The sequence below is a fragment of the Tetrao urogallus genome (assembly GCF_951394365.1).
Source record: "Tetrao urogallus genome assembly, chromosome: 3".
Taxonomy (NCBI): domain Eukaryota; kingdom Metazoa; phylum Chordata; class Aves; order Galliformes; family Phasianidae; genus Tetrao; species Tetrao urogallus.
Window position 1 is genome coordinate 90,247,770 of NC_136815.1, and position 24,108 is coordinate 90,271,877.

The 24,108-nt window shown below is 43.5% G+C and overlaps 3 protein-coding genes across 3 annotated transcripts; all 3 read left to right on the plus strand.

Moving 5' to 3' along the window:
* Positions 1 to 311: 311 nt before the first annotated feature.
* LOC306945228 (putative 2-ketogluconate reductase) lies at positions 312 to 4,726 on the plus strand (the record flags this gene model as incomplete). The annotated part of the gene is made up of 5 exons (XM_079533936.1): positions 312 to 693; positions 1,850 to 2,021; positions 3,260 to 3,438; positions 3,631 to 3,727; positions 4,570 to 4,726. 5 exons carry the CDS (start codon positions 312 to 314, stop codon positions 4,724 to 4,726), a joined length of 987 nt encoding a protein of 328 aa, XP_079390062.1.
* A 5,510-nt stretch (positions 4,727 to 10,236) lies between these two features.
* LOC306945230 (putative 2-ketogluconate reductase) lies at positions 10,237 to 13,777 on the plus strand (the record flags this gene model as incomplete). The annotated part of the gene is made up of 5 exons (XM_079533938.1): positions 10,237 to 10,618; positions 11,554 to 11,725; positions 12,725 to 12,903; positions 13,192 to 13,288; positions 13,624 to 13,777. 5 exons carry the CDS (start codon positions 10,237 to 10,239, stop codon positions 13,775 to 13,777), a joined length of 984 nt encoding a protein of 327 aa, XP_079390064.1.
* A 1,111-nt stretch (positions 13,778 to 14,888) lies between these two features.
* Positions 14,889 to 23,757, plus strand: RBFA (ribosome binding factor A; the record flags this gene model as incomplete). Its single annotated transcript, XM_079533920.1, has 6 exons — positions 14,889 to 14,918; positions 15,369 to 15,530; positions 17,695 to 17,807; positions 18,801 to 18,885; positions 21,841 to 21,908; positions 23,370 to 23,757. 6 exons carry the CDS (start codon positions 14,889 to 14,891, stop codon positions 23,755 to 23,757), a joined length of 846 nt encoding a protein of 281 aa, XP_079390046.1.
* Between the last annotated feature and the right edge of the window lie 351 nt (positions 23,758 to 24,108).

Genomic DNA, 24,108 nt, shown 5'->3' on the forward strand with positions numbered 1-24,108 from the left:
AGACTAGGGTGTTTGTTTTTGTTGTTTCTTTATTTTGTATGTTTGTTTTGCCTCATTGTTGTTGGGTTTGGGGTTGCTTTTTTTGTTTGCTTGCTTGTTTTTAGTTTGTTTTCATATAAAATGATAACGTACTTAAAAAAGCTGCTTTCTTGTGCTAAATTGTTTGCCCCCCTGCCTAAATATACAGTTCATTAGCTCTCTTGTCATAGTTGTCATGAACAAGAGCATGAAAGTGATGATTCTTTAAAATATTTGGAAAAAAATATTTGTATTTCTTTTGATGATGCCTCTCTTTCTTCTTTGTGCAGATGATGGAGGGAGAAGAGCTGCCTGGGCTTCTGGTGAATGAAATCGGAGGAATGCATGGGATACTGCATGACCACGTGGAGTTTCTGAAGAAGCACTTCTGCCTCATCACTATGAAGGAATTTCTTGAAAACAAAAAGAATATGAGAAAAAAGGTCCAAGCGATCTATTTGTGGTGGCACAAACCAGTCATTGACAAAGACCTCCTCCAGAGCCTACCCAACTTGAAAGTGATTGCAAATTCAGGAGTAGGGATGGATCATCTGGATCTGAAACTTGTAGCTGGCTTTGGTGTGAAAATGGCTAATGCTCCACGTGCTGTTTCCAATAGCACAGCAGATACTGGGATGGCTTTGCTGCTGGCATCTGCTAGAAGACTGGTAGAAGGTAATCTCTGATTCGTTTTTTGAGTATCTTCTGGAAATGATACAACTTATGGGCCACTAGTTTGACTTTTCTGAAGATATCCACAGTGCAACAAAATGTGAATAGCTAACTGTGTTGGGCTGGAAAATTGAAGATTTTGTACTTCGATATGTTCTATATATATTCAATATCCAAATTGCTACACCTTACAGAAATGCTCCTATTTCAACCAGGTATAAATAAAATCATAAGAGTTTGTTTTTCACAGTTCACCAGCATGGGTGGCAAATACTTGAGCAACACCTTATATTCAAATAAAACACTGTTTTATGGACAGAGCTTGGTCTTAGAAGCTGGAACTGAGGAATTTAAGGTGCATCAGCAATCATTGAAGCAGGTTGCTCCAGTGTCTGTTATTTCCTTGCCATTGATTTGCTACCTGTACCAGAGGAGTCATAGAAACTCAAAGGGGAGAAATTACCCTGTGGTGCCATTTCTGATAGCTGTCCTCTGGCATGACCTGAGGCATTTTTTGTTACTTTCACAATATTCTGCTTGTGTTTAACAAGAGCTGGCCATATTGGAAGACACAAACATCGGAAGCCTCTCTCCTTGCTAGCCGGCTAATAATCTCTGTCTCGCCGTGCATACAAGTTTATTTTCTGTTTGTGTGGCTACCCCAAATTTGGCAGGTTTAACAGATAAGCAATTAAACAATTGAGCAGTGATTTTTAAAGAAGTCACGCTTCCTTTTCAAAGAAGAGTGGCAGAGATGAACAGGAAACCTATCTTTATTCTAAATAGCAACACCAACATCTAGTGGTATTCTAAATGTGGTTTTTCCAACCTCTACAGTGTCCCTGGCAGTAATGGTTTTGAGTACTGATGAAGAGGAGATCAGTATTCTTACGAGTCTCATTTGTTATAATGATTTTTAGGGAGATTTATTAAAATGCTTTTTATGGGATGGTAAGAGCAAATGGGAAATGTCACTCATGGCAGGGAAATATGTTGTGTTAGGAAATCGCCCAGGATACTGCAGAAAAGGCTGCTGTTTAGAGCTGTGTGTTTGCACTTGTGAAACGCACTGCAGCCGCACTTTGAGCGTGGATTCTTTGGCCACGTTCACCTGTGCTGGACCTCATTCACTCATCATCCTGGATATTTATTTTTGCAGGCTATCACGTTGCCGTTTCCCCGGGTGTGGAGTATTGTGAAGCTGATTTTCTTGGAGTTGAAGTTACTGGAGCTACTCTGGGGATCGTTGGCATGGGCAGCATTGGGTATAAGATTGCTCTGAGAGCCAGAGCGTTCGAGATGAAGATTTTGTACCACAACAGAACACGGAGGTAAAGACCCGAATTGCAGCAGAAACTGCCTTTCATATAGTCAGTATTTCCTTTCCAAGAAATTATGTAATTATGTCAGGAATACAGAGAGAAATGTTCAAAAAATACTAGACCAATCCCTCCTTCTGCAGGATTTAGAAAGAAGTCCTTCAGACTTCCTTCATAAACCACAGAGAAAAGAAAATAAAGCACAATTTTTATTTATTTACTTATGTATTTATTTGCTGGTCTTCACTGTCTCCCTCTGTTTAGTATTTCTTAGTCTTCAATGTATATCTAAGAGTGCCATCGTGAAACAGCAAGGCACATCACAACAGAAGTGGAAAAAATGGGTTGTTTTAAAGTCCATTTACATTTCTGCCTTGTGTGCTGAAGCAAGACGCGCTCTGCATGTTGCTAAACTGGCTGTAATTCCAGCCTGTTTCTTACTCAATCACTGTCTGTCGACCTCGACACTGAACAAAGCCAACAAAATGCATGCGTTAGAGACACTTGGTCCAAAGTGCCACTGAGCTTATCTGCCTAGTGTGATTTCTTTCTTTATTTTTAGTGTAGAGATAATTCCAAGTCATTCTCTTGCAACCAAGAGCAAAACATTTCAAACATATTCTCCTATGTTTGCTTCTTTAGTTCCCAGAATCCAGGCAAGAAAACAGAAATGGCAGCTATCCTTTTTTACTATGAAAAGTTCAAACTAGAAATCTCACTTTAATTTGTTATCTTTTGGTGTAGCTACATGCTTTATTACTTAGAGAGTCCCAAGAACCCACACTTAGAAAGTCCTGGAGTGGCCAGGAACCATCCTAAATTACCAAAGAACTGCCTTGCTGATTCCATTCATTGCAAATGACAAGTTTGCTGGATTCTATCAATGGGATGAGCATTCTCAGAGGTCCCAGGGATGAATTCTGGCAAATCTGAATACTCCAATTTGAGTGACTGTTGTATCCTGTGAGGTGCACTTTTCCCACAGAGATCCTGCAGAATGGGCTGAGTCCACACCTGTGCTTAGCTTCAGTCCATTTGCAGACTTTAAAGTAAGTTAGCGAACCTGCACTGCAGACGCTGAGAGGCAGGCAGGGCTTGCTGCCTTCCAGAGGCACTAAACACATGCTACTCTGCCACCTGTTGGCTGCATTAATGGCAGACCTGCGTTTGTACACCAGTGGCATCGTGGTAGACAATATTTGCACGATCGATGCTCTGAAATGCTGCGTGATCCTTTGTTTCCCCATCAGGAAGGAGCAGGAAGAGCAAGCTGTTGGTGCCACTTACTGTGAGAAGATGGATGATTTGCTCTGCCAGGCAGATTTTGTGATGGTGGTGGTGAGCCTGACACCTCAGACACACAAGCTGATTGGGAGAAGAGAGATGGAACTGATGAAACCCTCAGCTACTCTCGTTAACATCAGCCGAGGTAGCATTTGGAAAATGTGTAGTATTTGCTGGCCTGAGTACCAAATACAGGCCAGCTCGTTCTGTGGAGCTGTGCACGTGCTGAAAACGAGCAGGCGTGGCAAAAATTCCTCACTCCCCCTTTCCACCCTCTTTCCTGTCTGAGACCATTTACCTGCAAATAGTGCTCAGCGTTACTGTTATTCCAACCCAGGTGCAGTGGTGGACCAAGAGGCACTGGTGGGAGCTCTGCGCACTGGTGCTATCAGGGCTGCAGCTTTGGATGTCACCGACCCGGAGCCGCTGCCCAGGTCTCCATCTCATTTCTCCTTATTCCTCAGAAACACTGCATGAGGCTGGCAGGCAGGGGTCACGGAGATGCATCTCCTTCTGCTCCTGGGCTGCACATCTGTGTGAAATTGCTGTGAATAAGGGATGCGGCCCAGATGTTGGAAGTGATAACAGGCTGAAGGGAAGCGGGGGTAGCAGGAAACAGCACGGGGGAGCTTGTGCATTGGGGGAGTATTAGACCACAGAATCACCCTCTGAAGATACACGTGTGCTTCACTCCCTGTTTTATCTAAAGGTGCAACATACTGAATGTGTGAAAGCTGGTTGAATCAGCCCTCCTTAGACATGCTGTACTGTCCCAAATTTTCCCTCTGCACAGGCTTGTTTCTCCAGTACAGAGCTGAAGTACTGCACACCTCCTGGGCCCAGAGGCTACAGGCACATTTGCCAGAATGGTTCCTTGGGGAGACAACTGAAGTGGCTGGCTTTTGGGGTTTGGGGACCTAGGAGCCCAGGACATTGCTGCCCATTTTCTGAGTTGCATAACTACAGCTCAGAGCATTGTGTAGCGTTAATATGCTGGGACTGCTCAATCCTCTGTTCTGATGTCGTGCAAATTGCTGCTCGTGGCAAAAATGTGTTTCTGAGCTTGGGCAAAAGAGCACAGTGTAAATACTTAACACATCCTTTTAACACCCAGAATTATCTGAACACAGGGGATTAAAGTCCACAGACGTCAGTGGGATTTGTAAAGTTATATTAAATTGTCTTTATAGTTAAATACAGTGTGAAAGCCTAAACAAGACTCTTCATTTGGATAAATGACAGTTATGTTTTAACTTTCTCTTTTTTCCCCTTCCAGAGATCATCCATTACTAAAACTGAAGAATGTAATTATAACACCTCACCTTGGCATTAAAACAGACAAGGCCACCCGCATGATAACAGAGGAAGCAGTTGAAAACATACTAGCAGCTCTTACTGGTCTTCCCATGCCTAGTGAAGTGCTCCCTAGCTGAAGAGCAAAAGGAGCTCTAAATATCTTTCTTCTTTTCCCAATCAGCTCTAAATGCTTTTATTCTTTTTTTTTTTTTCTTTTTTCTTTTTTTTTTCCCCATTAAGAGACACCTGTTCAGAATGGGCAGGGAGAGCTCTGGCCGAGTCTCACATGTAATGAGGCCTTCACAGTTTTAATTCCCTTGTGGAGGAACAAACTGCTCCTCACTTTCACCTATGGATAAATGCACGCAGGCTTTAAAAGGCTCTGGGAGAAATAACTTCTGATTGCCTACTTATTTGCAGCTTTGGAAAGGCTCCCTAGAAATGATGTTTTAATTTGCCTACTGTGAGAGAAACAGGACTTCACAAGTTGTAACAGATCACTTTAGAGTTATTTTTATGTAGTTATATTTTATTAACAATATGTTCAAAAGTGAGCTTTCCTGGGTGACAGAACCTTTCTATCTACCAATCATTTTAAGGGTGCTACCAGATAGTCATGAGACAAGAGAAAATGTCTCAGCATTCTGCATTATTCTTAGAAAACTTTGGAAGTAGCATGCCTGACTAAAGGAAAGAGGTAATACAAAGGGGAAAACAGCAATTTTACATCAGTACTTTAAAAAACGTATAGGAGTCCTAAAGAACATATCTGCTTAGATTATATAGCTCCCCTCATTCATATTAGATATCAAAGCAAACAGTGCAAGCTGCCTGCTAGAAATATTAGTGACCTTCTATATGGAAGTCTCCTTTTAAAGTAGCACCTGAGACCTGAAATGCTGAGACAAAAATCAGTGTTCAGAAACATGCTCAGTATCATTTACTCAAAGCAGAAGATCTGAGCTGACAGTTTGTAGTTGCAAACAACAGCACTAATGAAAAATAGTCTCCAAGATGGACGTGCTGCCATGTTTGGAATACCAAACTTACTCAAAGTCTACCTTGAATATATTCATGTTAGCACAAAATATTTGGAAGAATGCTTGTCAGACTCAGCACCGCTCTGTAACTCAGAAGGAACACGAAAAATGGTTGTGAAAAAGCAAACACCATTGAAGCCCAAGTCAGTAGGATTTCCTTCTGCAGGAATATCTGTATTTGAAGCGAGGTACAACAGTGAGCACCAGTACTACAAAGATTAGAAACAGCAACTTGACAAACTGCTTTTAAGGCTGCAATTATCATAGTAAGAAACCATGGCTTTACCACACTAGAAACAGCATCTCTAATGCAATCAATTATTTCAATTTCCACAGGAAAACTCTCTCTCTGAACAGAAGAATGTTCATCCACCTCACTAAAACTTACGTACACTCTGTTGTCTTAAAATACAAACTTCCAGTGCACAACTCCAAGTGGCACTGCCATGAATGCTATCATGTAGTATGGTTTTATGATCAGTGTGATTATTCATCAGTACCATTCATAGCAAAATTGCCCATAGGCACAGCTTGGATTCTGTCTGCAGTCTCATAAACCTTTATAAATCTTTACAGAGTCATTTCCACCTCCTGTTTCTTAGAGCAGCTTGTCACTATTTCATTAGGTTTTTATTACTATTTTATTAGGTTGGCCCACCATGTCAGAGGCAGATGTTGGTGGGATGGGAGTAGAGGCTGAACCTTCCTGCCAACATTCCATAATATTTTGTTGCCACATGACAGATGGCAGCAGAGGTGCAGTCTGACAAAAAGATGTCTGACATGGAAGTGTGTGTGAAGCAAAGGTGAGGAACTGAATTCCTCCACGCAGAAAAAATGGCAGTCATTGATGCTTGCTTAGTGGAGACCAAACAGTGAATGTTAGCATACCTAGGTTTTGGAACCTGTGTATAACAACTGTAGTGGCTCGGGGAAACAAATTACTGTAGCTTTTAAGGAGCAGCAATTTTGCTGACAAGAATTTTAGGACTGTCCCATGTTCTTTCTACAAAAGACCTCCTGTTCCCTGAGGTACAGGCACCCACTATGTGTTTGATCTCACCAGCATTATCCTGACAAATGTAAGTCTATCCTTTCATAATAAAAGGCTAAGGTGACAAATTGCAAAGCTGAAAACAAAGCCACTGGTATCTACAGTAACAGATGAAAAAAAAATACCATGTATTAGATTAATATCCACAAACTAGAGAAAAGAGTTTGCACATACAAACTTCTCCAGATTGAAACAGAAGCAGCAAACAGAACATCATTTCACGAGCACCCAAAAGAACAGAATGCACTTGTCATTTGCTTGCTTTTACTTCCACTGCTGCAGATATTTAGGAGTCTGAGCTGATCTTCTAGAGAAGTGCTCCTTGCCAGTGCAGCGCTTCAGACGGAGTGCTGGGCAGCTGTCAGCTTGGAAGGATGGGTTTGATTCCAATACAACACCTAACTACTTGACATCGCCTTACAAACTGGAGTCATGACATGAAGTACAGCTTGCTAACAGTGTCTTCAGGAAGCAAGTGCCTCTTATCTTCAAATCACACAAGAAATATTCCTCCACTTCCTACCTTTCCTCGATCTAAATACGTATTGAATAGCATCAAATTAACTTACATACAGTTAAGGTCATCTTTCCATGCTGTTTCCCTCCTCTTATTCTACTTAGATTGTACTTGGAAGACATAATACGTTCAGTTTTAAAATCTCTAAAAGAAGAATAAAAAACTGCAGCAGACACTGTAATGCAAAATGTGACATTTGTTCTGTTAGTGCAGGTCTGTTTGGAACGTTTGGACAGGCACACTGTATGACGTAGCACAGACTGCTGCTACAACAGTCTAATGAGATGCAGGTCTTACCTAAAGCAAGCAGGCAGGTTAGTGGTGGTGCTTCATGATGGCTTCCAATCAAATGCACATCAAATGCATCAAATGTTCTTGTGGCATAATTTGTGAGTGAGAGGTAGTTGCTTCCTTAGGTTGGCCTTGCCTGAAAAGCAAAACCATGAGAATACGGACCTCCTGGTTGTGTTTGGTTGTTGTGTGTGTGTGTGTGTTTAATGTATTTATTTTTCCCTATGCATCCTGCTCACATATAACACTACTTTAAACACAGAAGGATCATATGCCTCCATCCAATTTCATGCTTAAACCAGGTTAAACATCCCAGCTAGGAAATGGATTACGTTGTGCACAAGTTGTGCACTTAGGTTGATGCAATACTTCAAAACCTTACCTTAAGAAACAATCATTATGCAAGCACCTTGTCGACACTGCAGACGTCAGCCAGTCCTGCAGTCGTACACAGAGACCAATGGCAACATGTAACAATGAAACTAGGAGTTAAGTTGTGCAATACTTCTTTCTTTGTAGTCATAGAAACTACGAATTTCAGAGAGCTTTGTCACAATGGCAGTATAATAGATCTCCCTCAGCAATAATAAAATATTAGCATGTAGCAATACTTCCTTTTCCAATGCAAGGTACCTAAAATATTGCAGTGGACTCGTGCAGCACTCACCTGCAACAACGTGCACGTATCTCAAGCTGCTGTTTGCCCGCTGCCCATGCAAAGCTATTTGTGACATTCTGGCAGTTCAAACAGCTCTTCAGGCATTCAGAGTGTGAGTGGCTTCCTGACCCCTTCTGTCACATATTTTGCTCTGTTTAATACCAGCTCCTAAACAAATTTGAAAATTTGCTGAAGTGACACAAAGCAACTTGGAATCTGTCTCATTCTCTCCCCATGTAGCCACATAACCAAGCTCATTTTCTTGATAATTGATGTATGTGTCCTCGATTCTTACCAAGAAGAACAGTGCTTTGAATATTTGATCGCCTATTCTTTGCCTAAAGGTATCTTCTGTTAATCCAAATTTATTGATTTGACGCACAGGTGGGATAACTATTGCATTGATCTTTGAAAGGGTTTTGTTTGTTGCTGGATTTGTTGACCTTCAGTACTAAAAGTCGGTAGAAAATTAGTTGTAGAATGTCTCATCTTCTACTTCACATCCACCCTTTAATCTCAGGCACTGTTACATAAGCATAAGTTAAAAGATCACCCATTACGTCTTATCAGCAAACTCACAAGAGGTTGATGTGAAACACGAAACGTGTAAGCACTAAATGTTTATTGCTTTCTCTTAAAGAAAGGTCAAAAACCGAACTCGTACCAGGAATCCAGTTACTGCTTTAACTCCGTCTAGCTAGCTCATGGCTTTTTGGTTTAAAGCCTAACCTTGAGAATTTGAAACTCACGTCAATAAATGATAACCAAAAGTCACCGACAGCATAAAAAATTATGGTTATGTATCACTTTGCATTACAACTGTCTATTACACTTCATTTTTTCTTAGTTATTTTAGGGAGGATCTCATGTTGAACTTGATGGCCTGAATGTTCAGCATACCAAAATGTGTTTGGTAGAAGTTGAGGAGACAGAACTATATGCAATTGTGCAACTGCAAAGTGCTGCAGAGCTCAGGACAGTGCAGTAGTTCACAAGTGCTGGTCCCTTCTCGGCTCGGAAGGAAAAGAGGTCCCTGGTCTCAGGCGGGGTTTTCTGGCTCTCGGCTGCTCCTACCGCACAGGTCAGAGCCTTCCTGGAGTGTTTCGCTCACCATCTACACAGCAAGAGGAACCGCCTCAGAATCACAGAAGGGACCTCAGGGATCATCAAGCCCCAAAATCCGATCTGTTCTGAAGGTCTCAGTGCACAGAATCGGCTCACACCTTACCATACGTACCCAGCTAAAACGACTCGTTAACCCACGTTACCCCTTTTCCCACGAAGCCACGCAAACAAGCCCCGGTCCCCCCCACGCCAAGACGCAGCCGCGGCCGCCGGCACCTTTTCCAGGAGCGGCTCCTCCCCCCTCTCCTCTTTCTCCCGCCCCTCCTCCCCCCTCGCTTCCTCCCCTCCCAGCCCGTGCTGCCGGCCCGTGTCGGCGAGCGGCGCGCAGGTGAGCGGCGCAGGGGGCCCGGCTCCGTCAGCTCGTGCGCCCGCACCGAGAGCCGGGCGGCTCGCTCCCGCCGGGCGGAGGCGGGCTGTCTCTCAGGCGCGCTCCCGTCTCCGGTGCCGTCCGCAAGCGCCTTCTGAGAGGACTTTTGGCGTGTCCCAGCCCGCCCTGGGTCTGCCGAGCCGTGCTGCGGTGGCGGGGGATCCGGTGGGGGACGGGACGGGACGTTGCGTTGCGTTGCGTTGCGTTGCGTTGCGTTGCGTTGCGTTGCGTTGCGGGGAAGGTGCGTGCTTGTTTCGAGCAGCCGGGGCGAGAGAGCGGTACAGCTTTGCGGCGGTCCTGGGGCGGGCATTGCTGCTGCTTGTTAGCCAGCAAAGCAGGCTTGCCAGCTGCTGTTGGCGGCGTGTGACGCTGAACTTTTCTGTAGCTCTGGTGCCAGGACTGTGCTTGCGAATCGCAGTCGCATCCTTCTGAAGACGGGTTGGTGAACTCGCGTGTTCCACTCACGAGAGCAAACATCTTTGACCAGATCGATCCTCAAGTGAGAAAAGAGCATGCAACTGAGCCGATCAATTCCTGTTTTCAAAAAACTTGCAGCGGGAGATGTCATTTTGGTTTCTCATTGCTTTTGCAGGACATGGAGGGTCAGGAGCTGCCCTGTGTGCTAATTGACTGCATCGGAGGGAAGCATGGTGTATACGAAGACCATGCTGAATTTCTAAAGGAACGTTTCTGTCTCATCACCATGAAAGAATATCTTGAAAACAAGAGCTTTCTTGGCAAAAAGATCAGAGCTATTTATATGTGGTATCACAAACCAGTTATTAATGAGGAGCTGCTGCAGAGCCTGCCTAACCTGAAGATAGTTGCAAGCTCTGGAGCGGGAGTAGATCACCTGGATCTGAATCTCCTCTCCAGCTATGGTGTGAAAGTGTCTAACACTCCATCGATTGTTTCCACTGACACTGCAGACTTGGGGATGGCTTTGATGCTGGCATCTTCCAGGAGACTTGTGGAAGGTAATAACTGAAAGGCTTTCTGACTTTTCAGAGAGAAGCCGGCACTTCACACAATTAGAAAGCACGTGCTGATGCAAAGGGCTTAGGAGCAGAAATACTGGAAGAAAAACAGGGATGAGGAAAAGGATAACTCTGTCATGCTGGTAGTAGTAACTTGCATGTAGTGCATTCAGTTTCCCACCAGATGTATTAGTAAGGTAGGTACATTTCTTTTTCCAGATAGCCCTAAAGTCTTGAGGGTTCTTCTTCATCTTGTAGCCACTCACTCATTCTGCTTGTCCAGTGCAGTCTTGCTTTTCAAGTTCTAATAAAGAGATGTTGGCAAGGAGCCCTAAAGCCTGTCTTTGCCTAGCTGGCATAAATTTGAGTTGCTGTGAACAAACTGTTAAGACTTTTTTCATCAACTGTTAAGAAATCCTGTCCATCTTTTCCTGTGTTTCTGTTATCTGCCAGTTGTGTTCTACCTGCAAGAAGGCAGGGAAACACACTTTGGCCTTACTGAAAGTCTTGATGATGCTACAACCTATCCTGTCTTACATCAGATGCACCATTCAGCAAACACAGCACAGGTGCCATCTGTAGCACTGTCACATTAGTCCTGCTGGTGAATCCCACGAGTAGGAAGCTGTGTTGCAGAGTTGCATTTTAGTGGGGCAATAATTCATTTGCACTGCAGACAGAAAAAGACAACGAGCAGCTCTGCTGAGGTTGCTTCTTTGCCCTTGTCTCCTCTTCCAAAGAGGGTCTGGGTATGCTTATATCCTAAGAAAGAAATCAGTGTAAGAAATTGGGTTGCTAGTGCATCACTATTCAGATCTCGTCCAGAAATATAACAGCTTTTTACTGTTCCTTCTGTGTTGTTCTATGACAGAAAGTAACCAGATGCCAGGAATCGTTTAATTCTTGATGTGACTTTTTCTTTTTTTCCTTCCAAGGCTATCAAATGGCAATATCTCCTGACACTGAATATTTCCCTGCCAACTGGCTGGGTGCTGAGGTTTCTGGAGCTACTCTAGGCATCGTTGGAATGGGCGCCATTGGCTACAAAGTGGCTGAGAGAGCCAAAGCCTTTGAGATGAAAATTTTATACCACAACAGGAAACAGAGGTAAAACTGGTCACAGCTGCAAAGAAAGTCTGCTTTGCCATTGCAGCTCTCTCACAACTCTCCCTTTAAGTGGCAAAATATGTGAGCTGGCTTCAGGATTGTCATCGGTTTCATGATTTGTATGAAAACCAAGTCAGAAAGGAACAGAACTGATCAATCTCACTGATCTCCCTGTGAACCTCCCTGTAATGTTGGTGACCTTACAGTAGATTGAGGAGTGGAGAAAACAGTCTAAGGTGATGTTACTGCCGTGACTTACACACAGCAGCAGTGCAGGCAGAAACACCTCCTCCTTTTAGAACTAGCTGCTCCTAAGGAGAGTCAGTCTCGGCAGCCCCTCTGACTGTCCTCAGACAGAAGCACACGTATCGTTCTGTGCACCTGGCTCTCAGGGACCCATCCCACGTGCTGTGCATCTTTCACATCTGTGGGAAGCCAATGTGAGCAGCACAGTGCACAGCCCAGACTGTCCTGATGGGATGAACATGCTGGCAGACCTTGCAGTGTATGCTTCCAGTGAGACAGTACTGATTCACGGAGCAGGCAGGCTTCTGTTGTCATCTGTTTCTGAGGATTCATCCTCTGCTCTGTCTCCTCTGTTTCCTCAGCAATTTTTGAGTTACTATTCACAAGGAAGGGAATTTGTGTCAAATGTCAGTTTTGCATTTGGGTTGGAAAAGAATCTCTGTTACATCCAAAAGCTGTGACACAGATGCATTTATCTTTTTATTTACTCAGTGCATTTATATGCACTTTTCACTTTCTTGCCGTGGGTGTAGTAGTGCATGTTATTGCATAGTAGGGCTGATACTATGAGAAGCAGAGCTTAGCGTTTCTCTTCATTTAGTTTCAGTCATATTATTAACTAGCTGCTTCTCACTAAAGAGCAAAGGAGGAAAAAAAAAAAGTCATTTTTCTAACTCTGATTTAAAGTTTTTCTGCAAACTCTTGGTTACGACTAGAGTTCTCTCCCCCTTCCCTATTTCCCTGCCCCCCAAGAAACAAGGAAGAAGAACGTGCTGTTGGAGCTACCTACTGTAAGAAGATAGATGACTTGCTCCAGCAGGCAGATTTTGTGATGCTGGCTGTGAAATTGACACCTCAGACACACAAACTGATTGGGAAGAGGGAGCTACAGCTGATGAAACCCACAGCCATTCTCATTAATATTAGCAGAGGTAAGGCGCAAGATAAATAAAACTGCATTACGGTTCCCTGGCAGTTATTAATCTCATTTTGTATAAGTAGTTCTGGGAAACTCAGCCCTAATAAAGTTGAATCCTGACTGTCCAGCTCTCATGTGCATACCCAAGCTTCCTCTTCATGGTTCACCACCCCCTGCTGCTGCTTCTGCTTTGTGAACATTACTAGCCCTACAAGTTGCCTGATCGCCATGTCATAAAAGATGATGTTGTGTGGCAATATGAAAATAAGAGTTGTTTTTTTTTCTTTTTTCTGTCACCCAGGTCTGGTTGTTGATCAGGATGCTTTGGTGGAGGCCCTCCAAAACAAAGTTATTAAGGCAGCTGCTCTGGATGTGACCTATCCTGAACCTTTGCCAAGGTTGGATATATATTTAAGTTAAATAGAAGTGAGTGCATGTGCTGCAAACTAGGATAAAGCTGGTAGAAACTGTGTGATTTTGTTTCTAGCGTTGCTGAAGTGATGATGTCCCCAATCCCTCTGCAGCAGCAAAGCAAAATCCACGCTGACTCACTAGGAGAATTTGTTGCATAAAAAGCTGCAAGGCAGGCTTCATTTTCAAGCTTTGAGTATGCTTGGGTCATAGCGTCATTTCTGTTTGTAATCACTATTTTAAGCGTTTCCCTGGTCCTTCAGGCGCCGAAGAAACCTGCTGTGCGAGTGACTCTCACCTCAGCACTTCTTTTCGTCCCCAGGGATCACCCTCTGTTACAGATGAAGGATGTTCTCGTAACTCCTCACATCGGAAGCGCCACCGTCAAGACGCGCCACCTGATGAAGGAAAACATGACGGAAAGCATAGAGGCAGGGCTCGCGGGTCTTCCCATCCCTAATGAAGTACTGCTGTGAAGCGACTTGCATTTCACCTTAACGCCGCTGGCGGTTACCGAGAGCGAGGAAACGAGGCTGAGAAACTTTCCCTGCAATTCACGGGGGTACGCGACACAGATACGATGTGGAAGCGCAACTTTAACTGATGCTCCTCCCTTGTGGTTTAAATGCCTTTAGTTAAATACAAAAGCTGCCTCTGCGTGGAAAAGCTGCCGCGTCTTGTCATTTGCGTCACCGGTCAGAGAACTGAGACAGCCCGGAGTCTCAAGCCAGCGCCATCGCAGCTGTCACGTCCTCCGGGCGCCGCGGCGCCGAGCGCGGCACACAGCTTCCCCGTGCCGCGAGCTTCCGGCCACCGGAAGACCCCGCCTACTGCGGGCCGCCCTCGGCTCGGCGCGCCCCGCCCTTACCGCTGCTTCCGTCGGAGGCTCCGCCGGCCGGGGCCGCCGCGCCGCCAGGGGGCGCCGGGGAGAGCGGCGGGCCGAGGCCGTCCGGGAGCATGTGGGGGGCTCGGGCGGCGGGGAGCGCGGCCGTGGCGTGTTGCCGTGCGCTGCACGGTTTCGGGAGACCGCTAGCGAAGATGCTCCGCAGAAAGAAGTAGGTGCCGCGGCGGCCGGCCAGAGGCGGGCGGGTTCCTCTGCGCGCCGCTCCCGGCTCGGGCGGGCCGCGCTGCGGGACCGCGGTCACGGCGCTGCCGTGCCGGGCGTCTTCGAGCTGCGCGGCCTTACGCTCTTCCTCCGCCCTTCCCCGCCCCGCTTCTCCCGCGGATGGGAAGCGCTGCCGGCGGTGCGGTGTCGGCGTGTGCGGGAGTGGTGGGAAGCTGTCGGTTCCGAGCCGCTGGCAGGTAACGCCGAGTGCCTTGTTCTTGTCCGGCAGGAAGAAGTTCTGGTACGACAGCCCTATGCTGGGACCTGGAATGGTAAGGAAACGCTCACGGGATGCGATCGTCCGTGCCGGGAGGAAGGATAACGTCCTCCGCTGTGCATCGCTGTGAAAAGGCGTCCGTAGTGTTTGCAAGGAACTGGATTTTACGATCCCAGAGATTTTCTCCTGCCCGGTTTTCCTCTATTGAACATAGTGTTCACGCTGTGAGAATCAGTGATTGGAACTGCTTTCAGTTCTTGTCAGAATGAGGCAAATTCAGATTAGCAATCTGGAGGTTGTGTTACCAGTCACAGCATGACAGTCCTCTGAGCTTGTTGCCTTTGTTTTCTTTACGTGCTGGAATTTGTTTTACTTCTAGTTCTAGTGGTGCTCATAGTTCTCTGTGTGGATAAACTGCATTGCAAAACATAAATATGTGAGACCTGTACAGAAAACAAGCTTTTTTGTTTGCTTTTCAAGCAAGCGATGCTCTTCACTTGTTACTCACCGTATTTCAGACAGCTGATTTGAGTTACATAAGTTGGTACAAAATAATAAAAAAAGAGAGGTGTTTTGTAGTAAATAAAGATCAAAACTATGAGCAGAACTATTCTTTACTGAAACGCCTAAGAAATAAGAAGGTTGGTAGCTGCAACTCTCACATTCTGAAACTAGAAAGTATACAAAACTGTCTATAACTTCCTGAGGTGAGTTTGTACTAACTGCTTTGTTGTTTTCTTTAAAGATATATGAGCCAACCAACAAAGCTGACCAGGCAAAAACTAGAAGAGGAGATACCATACGCTGCAAAGTCTTGAATGGTCTTATTCATAAAGCTGTGGCAGAGATGATGAGTAGCTGTGAGATTAATAAAGAGGTTTATGATCTCAAGCTGGAAATCTGCAAGGCAAGTAAAAAAGCTTCAGCTTTTCCTGTGGTGTTGTGATTAGAATTTGAGGCTGGTGAAAGGTCTGCCAGAGGAGGTCCTTGGGTGTTGTAACGTGCATCAGTTCTGCAGCACTGCTGCTGGTGTGGCACGGCAGAGCAAGATGAGCCTTGGTTTTCCTCATGTGCTAGGAGAACTGTGCCACTGTTGCAGCTGGTTCGGTAGATCTTTGCCACTATAACGCCAACGCCACTTAGGCCAGCTGAGTAATGATGTTGCTGGTGTGATTTTTTATTTTTTTTCCTGTTGGTTGGACGTTTAATATCTGTATTGCTCTTGAAGGAGGAGCCTGATTTTACCACTGTAAATTTGTCTTTCCCAGAGTTTTTTTCTTTGTGCAGCTGTGCAAGAGCTAATACCCCACTTTGTCCCTTACCAGCTTCATTGTGCTGGCAGAAGGGTTAGATGCAACGTGAGCTTAGGTTAAAAAAGAAAATAAATACAAGCATTAAGAAAATGGCACTGGCAAACAAGGTTTCAGAAAGAGTGGAAATTTGTACCTGATTGTAGCTAGTTCTGTCATAATTAATTAGTAATAATTCCTAATTCAAGGGTTTGGAATGAATGTCTTCAGACAAGGGATTAGAATTACGTGAGTGAAGTGATCTTTTGTCAGTATGTGTACTGTCCTACAGTATTTTGCTCTGTGGGGCTTTGGAGATCGCTTTCCTAACCTTGATGGTGCACAAAAATACTGGCTGTTGTAGGCAAGCTGCACTGCTTTCAGGAGACGTTGCTGTAGACAAAACAACTTGTTTTTCCCTAAAGGGAGGGAAAGAAACAGCTTTTTTCTAAGTATAGTGCAAATTTTATTGAAATGGCGCAGTGTTTATTGTTGGTGCTGCTCTAAGATGTGGCTGAGACTTGATTTACTCCTCAGCTAATTCCGATCTGGTACTGTTACTTCTCTTATCAAAGTAAACCCTTTTGAAGGCTTTCTGCTATCCAGCAGAACTTGTTTTTTCCCAGTATCAAAGTTGAAGTTTACATACTTCAGGCTTGAAACACCCAAGTTTTTATTCACTCCGTAACATTACTCACATAATGACCAAGGAATGGCTTGTGTTGGGTCGGTTTGTTTGTGTGCTTGTTTCAGACTCGATTTGGGAATGGACAGCCCATTCTGTCCCAGGAAGGAGCAGCACTCTTAACTTATTGACTGCAGACTTGACTGCCATGCAGTTTTCTTTCCTGGCAGTGAACTCTGAGTTGACTTTTCCTGCTGATTGTATCTTTCAGGAATTGGTTTCTAGACTACATGACCTCTGCACTGTGCCATGCAGTGAGATGTTCATGCTGCCTTCCTCCTCAACTTCTTCATTTGGTTGAGCCGGGTTGGTTATTAGAAGTTTGCTGAGCGTGTTGTCACAGTGAGAACGTTTGGTAACTCACCGTGGCTAGATGTGACGAATGGTAGTTATGCAGGTCTTTCAGTTTTGAATTAATTTTTCAAAGCTTGTTCTTCAGGAGGACTGTAGCCCATCTCACAGGATCACAGAATTGTAGGACTTTGGCATACCAAGCCTTTTAAATTGCATGCATAATGCAGTGAAGATTATGTCAGTGAGCTGGAGGTTCAAACACCAGAGGTTCCCACAAGAGGTTTCCATCAAATGATATGGAGGCCATTCTTTTTTCTGTCAGTATCAAAGCCAAGCTTCTGATGACAACAGACCAGGCTGTATCACGAGTCCTTCTTAGCAGAAACATACCTTTTCAATAACTGTATTCCAAAACAGCATGGAATAAATTGCTGTTCTGGGCTAGTTGTGATGATAGAACCCTCACACTGACTAAATGTACCCTGCCAGTAACACACAGGAGCTGACAGGTTTCTCCTTTGTGTAATTTCAATTGAAGGGGAGGCTGGACGGTAACTTGCAGAAATAAAAAAGCTCCTTTGGATATTGAACGTAGATCTTAATTGCTGTTAAACCATAGCTCTGTAAAGACACTGTATTTTTGGCTTTTAAGAGCAAGAATGGAAGAGAAGATTCCCTTGAAAAGGTAGGTATTTAGTTTGGATCGCTGAATGTTTATTTGTAGATCAGAGGTTGGCTGTATGTGAAGTGTGGATGTGCATATATGGATGTGAAATTTTAAAGAGACCTTTGTCTTTCTGCAGGTGTCCCTGGCATCCAACTTTTCAGCATGTCGTGTGTACTGGAATCCTGCTTCTACTACAGCCAGTGATAATTATGTTGAAGGGGTGCTGCGGAAAAGTGCTCCACGTATCCGGTACTGCTGCCTGATGGACAGTTAGACTGCTTCATCCGTTCTTTGCCGTGGATTAGCAACATTCCTCAATATTGCTGGCAGTCTAAATCTGACCTGTTTGCATGCTCTAGTGTTTCGGATGGGTAGCTGTGTCAGACCAGCTGTGAATTCTCCCACTGAAGCACAGCTAGCTTTACATGTCTGTGCTTCCAAAGGTTTGGAGTTGGCTGAGCAGGAGAAAAGAAGAGTTTGGTTAAAGCATCACTTCATTGTACCCAGTGATGGTGGCCTCGACATGCTGTGTGTGACAGTGGGCCAGAATATGATGCTGCACAAAAGGATTGGCAGTTACAAATAACCACATTAGAGGTTCACTGGGCAAATCTGGTCTCTAGAGACACTTTGGACATCTTGAAGTGGTGACTGATCTTACAGAAATTCTTCACAGTGCTGATGACAAAAGACAAATGTCAGTATGCTGCCATACACTGTGATATGATTACTCACTTTTTGCAGGGTCTGGTGAGTTTGCAGGGTACCATGGAGACTTCTGTCTCCCTCTTTGCTTGGCTTACCCTCTGCAGTCCAACTTGTCTGTTGGAGGGTCAGAATTTCACCCCGTGGGGAAGGTGTCATTGAAACATGCTGTAGGTCTGTTTCCTTTTCCCCTGTTTCCCTAGGTTTTGTAATTCCTGCTCCGGCACTCCTTCCACACTCTGTGAAAATCAGAAGGGGAAAGACCGAGGCTAGCCTGTGCATAATGGATGCAAACCTAATGCTATTTCTATCCAGTGTGATCTGCAGCTAGTAGTTTTTGTGTGTTACACATTCAGATTTGGGGTTCTGCACTGATGAAAGTTAGTGCCTTAGCACTAACTAGAATGGCTATTTGTCAGACTGCAAGTTTTGCAAACAAAATCCTTAAATTTGTAGTATTCATGGAATTAATGCATTTTACCTTTCCTTAAGATGCTGTACTTGTATTCACACTGCTTGATATTGCATTTTTGCCAGGTATCTTCTGATGAGTCAACGAATCCTAGGAAATATGCCCCCAGTAGTATTTGTAAAAGACAAAGCAGCTGCAGCTGTAAAAGAGGTAACTGTAATCCTTGACTCTGTGATCAAGTACTATGATACGCACTGTGTATGAATACTGAGAGGGCTGATGTTCAGTAGATAAACATTAATTGCTCCATTAAAAATCAGCCTTACCTACACCCCCACCTCTTCATCTTCCAGAGCATTTTAGAAAATAATCTTTGGTAAGATTAATGTTTTTATGCAGTGTAAAAGAACCTTTGTAGCTATTTCCCTGTTAACTTTTTTTTGAGGCTACTGTTAACATTTCTGAAGTGAAATATTCAGAGATGCTTGTGAGAAATAATGAGGCTAATAAGTAAGCAGCCCCAAAATATGACATTACATTCTTAACGAATATATGGTAGCCATTTGCCTAGCATACATGATTATGTATGAAATGAGTTCTGAGGAACTGTGTTCCACACTTTGAATATGATGTGTTTTTGAAATGCTAGCGAATCTAATCAGTGATTTTATTTATTTCTTTCTTCTGAAGCCTAACGTTTTCACAGCTGTGAATTATTACAGTTTTTCTCTGGAATTGCACATCTGTGCACACTGCATGCTTCCCCCCAACTTTTTAACTTATCTTTAATATTCCAGGTTTTCTATCGCGATGTGGAAATATTTTTAGAATGATGTTTTCTGGGAATTTGCTGTTGTTAAGACTACAGAGTGAGATTTCTAAAGCAGAAAGATGGCACCAGTGAGTGAATTTTCATGCAAAATTGCATCCCCAAGCTGTTGATGTGCATTAGAGAGCATTACCTGAAGAGGGCATGTTCATATTTCTGTGCCTTTAATTGCCTTATTCTTAGATGTGCTGCTATTGTGGCCATCATTTGCTATTTGTTAGTCATTTGTGGGCTCATGTGAGCAGAACTGGGAGACGTAACAGCATCATACTTTCCAGAAATTCAGTAGATGTCTAGATGGCTAGAACTCTCCATAGTGAAAAGTTCCATGCCAATGTACAGATCCCCAGTGCAAATGTTTGTCACCTACATTAGCAGAAAAATAAAAGTGAACTAAACACCTCTGAGAGCTCTTCATACTTGTTCTTACGCTTCTTCTAACTGACACAGTATACAGTCTGCTTGTGATTCTGGAAGAGCTTTGCAATTACAGTTGCTGTGGTATTAACATAATCAGCTGGAGCAACAGCTGTCCATCCCTGCAGCTCGATACCTTGGTTGTGATGAAACCTGCTCTGTTAGTCACTGTTTCTCAAACTTCTTTAAACAACCACTTTTTTGGAGATGAAAAACCCTAGGCTCGCCTTATCTTAAAGTTCAGTGCACAACCACCAAGACAGTTAAGCACTCAAGATATGCAAAAAGCTTCCCTCCATAGTTTCTGTCAATGAGTGGCCCTGGGAAGCACTTTGCTGGATCTTTTCATAGTTTGAAACTCGAGATTTAAGCAATCCACAGATTCAAATAACAGGACTTGAAATAACATAGCTGAAAATGATTTTTAACTATTGCAAGACAGAAGTGCCATCCTAATTATCTCCCATTAAAAAGAGAAAACCATGACTTAGATGGGATGTAGACGACACTAAGCTGGTGTAGTTGACAGGACAGGAGGAAGGGATGCCATCCATAGGGTCCAGGACAAGCTTTGAAAAGTGGGCCCTTGTGAACCTCGTGGGGTTCACCAAGGGCAAGATGTTGCAGTCCTGGATGAATGCGCTGGAACTGCTTTGAGAATGGTCCTGCAGAGAAGGACTTTGGGGTCCTGGTAGATGAAAAGCTTGATCTGAGCCAGAGCTTGAAACCTGGAAGGCCAACTCTATCCTGGGCTGCACAGAGGCCGGCAGGGAGGAGAGGAGTTTGTTTCCCTCTGCTCTTCCCTTGTGAGGCCTCACCTGCAGTATTGCAGCCAGGTCTGGGGCCTTCAGCAAAAGAAAGATGTGGAGCTGCTGGAGAAGATGCAGAGGAGGCCATGGAGATGCTCGGAGAGCTGGGGCACCGCTCCTATGAAGACAGGCTGAGGGAGCTGGGGTTATTCAGCCTGGAGGAGAAGAAGCTGCGCGACGATGGCGTTGGGGCCCTCGGTTCTCAAGGGCAGCTTATAAATAGGAGAGAGGCCAACTTTTTATGCAGTCTGACAGCAACAGCACAAGAAGGAGCGTTTTTAGACTAAAAGAGGAGAGATTTAGATTGGATGTTAGGAAGCAATTCTTTACTCAGAGGGTAGTGAGAAGTGGTTGCCCAGAAGAGTTGTGAATGGCCCATCCTGGAGCTGCTCAAGGCTGGATGGATGGATCGCTGGGCAGCCTGATGTGGTGGCTGCTAACTCTTTCTGAGTCAGGGGGTTTGGAACCAGGTCATCTGTAAGGTTCCTTCCAACCCAAGCCATTCTATGATTCTCTGTTTCTATGATAAATAAACGTAGAAATAAAAATATTAAATGAGATAAACTGTACCTAATGGGGAAAATTTTGTAAGCCCTAGATATGCTAGATTTTATTTAGCATTTACTAGTTAGATGTTAAAGGGAAGTAGGAAATTGCATTTACCAGACAAAATCTTACAGAAAGCAAAAAAGTCCTAGTGTAAGAACGTTATCAAAAAGGATTTTGAAAGGTGCACTAAGACCAAATGAAAATAATTATATCTGCCACGCAATTCCTGACCAGCTGTTCAGAATATATAAGGCAAAAAAAGGTAATTGTGGGAGTAGCAATCCATGGCTCAGTTCCAATATTTGGAACAAGCTTTCTAGGCAAGAAGAGTAGCAGTTCCTGGCATTTCTGTAAACTAAAATATTCACAAGATCGGATGTGACTTAAACTCATCTCACAAGCAGTGCAGAATTAGACTCTATGTTTCACAGTATTGAAAGGGCAGTTTGGGAATGTAGAAAAAAATGTATACATGCTATTTGATATTTGTCTGTTGTTAAGGTATGAACTAAATGTATTGTTTACAAGGCCTTTAACATCTATTGTCTTACATATTTACAGGTTGAGGAATTATTGGCTATTGCTGATTTTGGACCTCAAGAAGAAGAAATGTCTCAAAATAATTCCAGGTGGGCTTTTTGAATCAAAAGGATACAAATGTCTGTTTTCACCTCTGTTGGCCAGTTTAAGTTGGAGATTATTTGATATGACACAAAGTGTATTTTAGTTAGATTTGTAACTGAAGTTGTCTCATAGCAGCAGGGTATAAGAAGTAGAAAAAAAGATACCGTGTGGAAGCCCGTACCAACTAAGAGCCCTTTTATAACCAAACCTGCAGGATAACCTGGGACAAAAAAAGAAATAATTATCCAAGAAGTTAAATGTAGCATTTCAGTTTGTGGTTTAAGCTTTCTTTGCAAATGTTACAGCCATCTATTAAAGCGGAGGGAAGATATTTCTTCTTATATATGTCTGATTTACTTTCATATTTAAGAGCAGATGTTTTTATAGGCTATTTTGTCTCTGGTTATCGTGCACAGGTATCTCCCTGCAGGTTTGCAAATATAGAAACAGAAAGTCTATATTTTTATATATAAGTGGACCTGTGTTAAGCTGTGGAAAATGGCTGAATTGCAGTTTGTAATGCTGTAGTGTGTATGCTTCTGGAAGCAGCTAACCCATAAGGTAATAACAGAACATGGTCTTTACAATCAGCTGTGTTTGACATCTATAATCAGAGCAACATATTAACAAGACTTGGGACCCAGTACTTATTCTGCTATGAGTACCATTTGTGAGAGCAATAATTTTGGAACTTGGAATTTAAGACTCAGTATGTTTGCAATAATTACTTTTTCTTTTTTTTGCAAGTGTTCATAGCAGTAATATTTCTTTCTTGCTGATGGACTCATCATGACTCTAAAAGCCTTACATTTACCAATATAAACACAATGCATTTATACTGGTAGAAGTTTGGATAGTTATGGTTGTACATGAGTAGAGTTTACTGACAGATTTCCCTGAATTAACTAAACATTACTGTAGCATTGTTTTATAGCTCTTGAGGTATAATGTTGAACAATTAGATCCTGTGGGCTGGACATTCTCAAAACCAGAAGCCTCCACTTGTGTAGTCTGTCAGTGGGAATGACTTTTTATGCCTCTTTGTCTCACACAGCTGTGCATTAGTTGCAAATCAGAAATTTCTTGGGGGAAAAATCACTGTTGTGATAGTCTTTCCTATATATTTCCCATGAAATACTTCAGTCTGGTTTAATTAATATTTCTGAGCACAGGTTTTTTCACTTGGAAAACCTAGGAGTTGTGTAACTTCCTCCCAGGTCCGGTGCTCATTCTGTTGGCAGTTTTGTCTGGAATGTAGTTGCTTTATTTACTTCCCCACTTAAGGCCTGTTGAAATGCTAACAAGCTTAAATATAGGCAGTCCCCAGACACATGGTCCAGTGATATCCCTTCTTCCTGTTTATGTATCCGTTATTCACGTTGTCCCAATTAGTATTGCTCCTTAATTAATACACAGGTGAGGAAAAATGACAACTTTTTTTGTTTGTTTTTTTAACCTTTTCACAGCGAATCATTCTCTTCTGCAACTCAATCTTCAGACTCGCCTATCCGGTCTAATCTTTTTGGGATTGATCATGAACTGCTGAATAAGCAGATAAAGGAATACAAAAAACTGAAGCTGTCAAGAATTACAGAAAGTGTTCCGTGGACACAAAGCCAGGCGCAGCAGCTGTCTAAGATTCAAAAGAAAATGAAAAAGAAGAAAACAAAGAATATTCCTGACGATGACATTACACCACAGAAATACTTACTGGGCAGATATGAAGCTGATTATGTTGACGATAACGCTGAATCGATCTCAGACTGTGAGCTGGAGGATGAGTTACAGGAGGTAAACAAATTAGAGGCAAACGAGGGCAAAACTCCAAGTGAGCCTACGGTGAAACTGAAATGAGGTGGAAGGAGTTGCTCCCTTGGAAACTGTGAGTGCCAGTGGCACAAAAACGAATGTCACAGCTACTGAAAGATTAGTTTTGTACCTCCTGTTCACCACTTCCTCTTTCAGAGCTGCAGGTCTGGCACACATGGTGTACCACTGCTGGTATATTAGAAGAATGAAAATGCTGCTTGTGACAAACTGCTGAGCAGCTTTAAAGCAGCTGTAGTTGTAGGAATTCTAGCCAGAGAGCAGCTTTCTAATAACAAAACATACATTGTGCAGCAGTGTGAGCTAAATCTTCCTGCAGTTTTGTTATTTCCAATAAAATTATTGTTTCTATGCCGAAATGTTTTTTCAAAAATAATC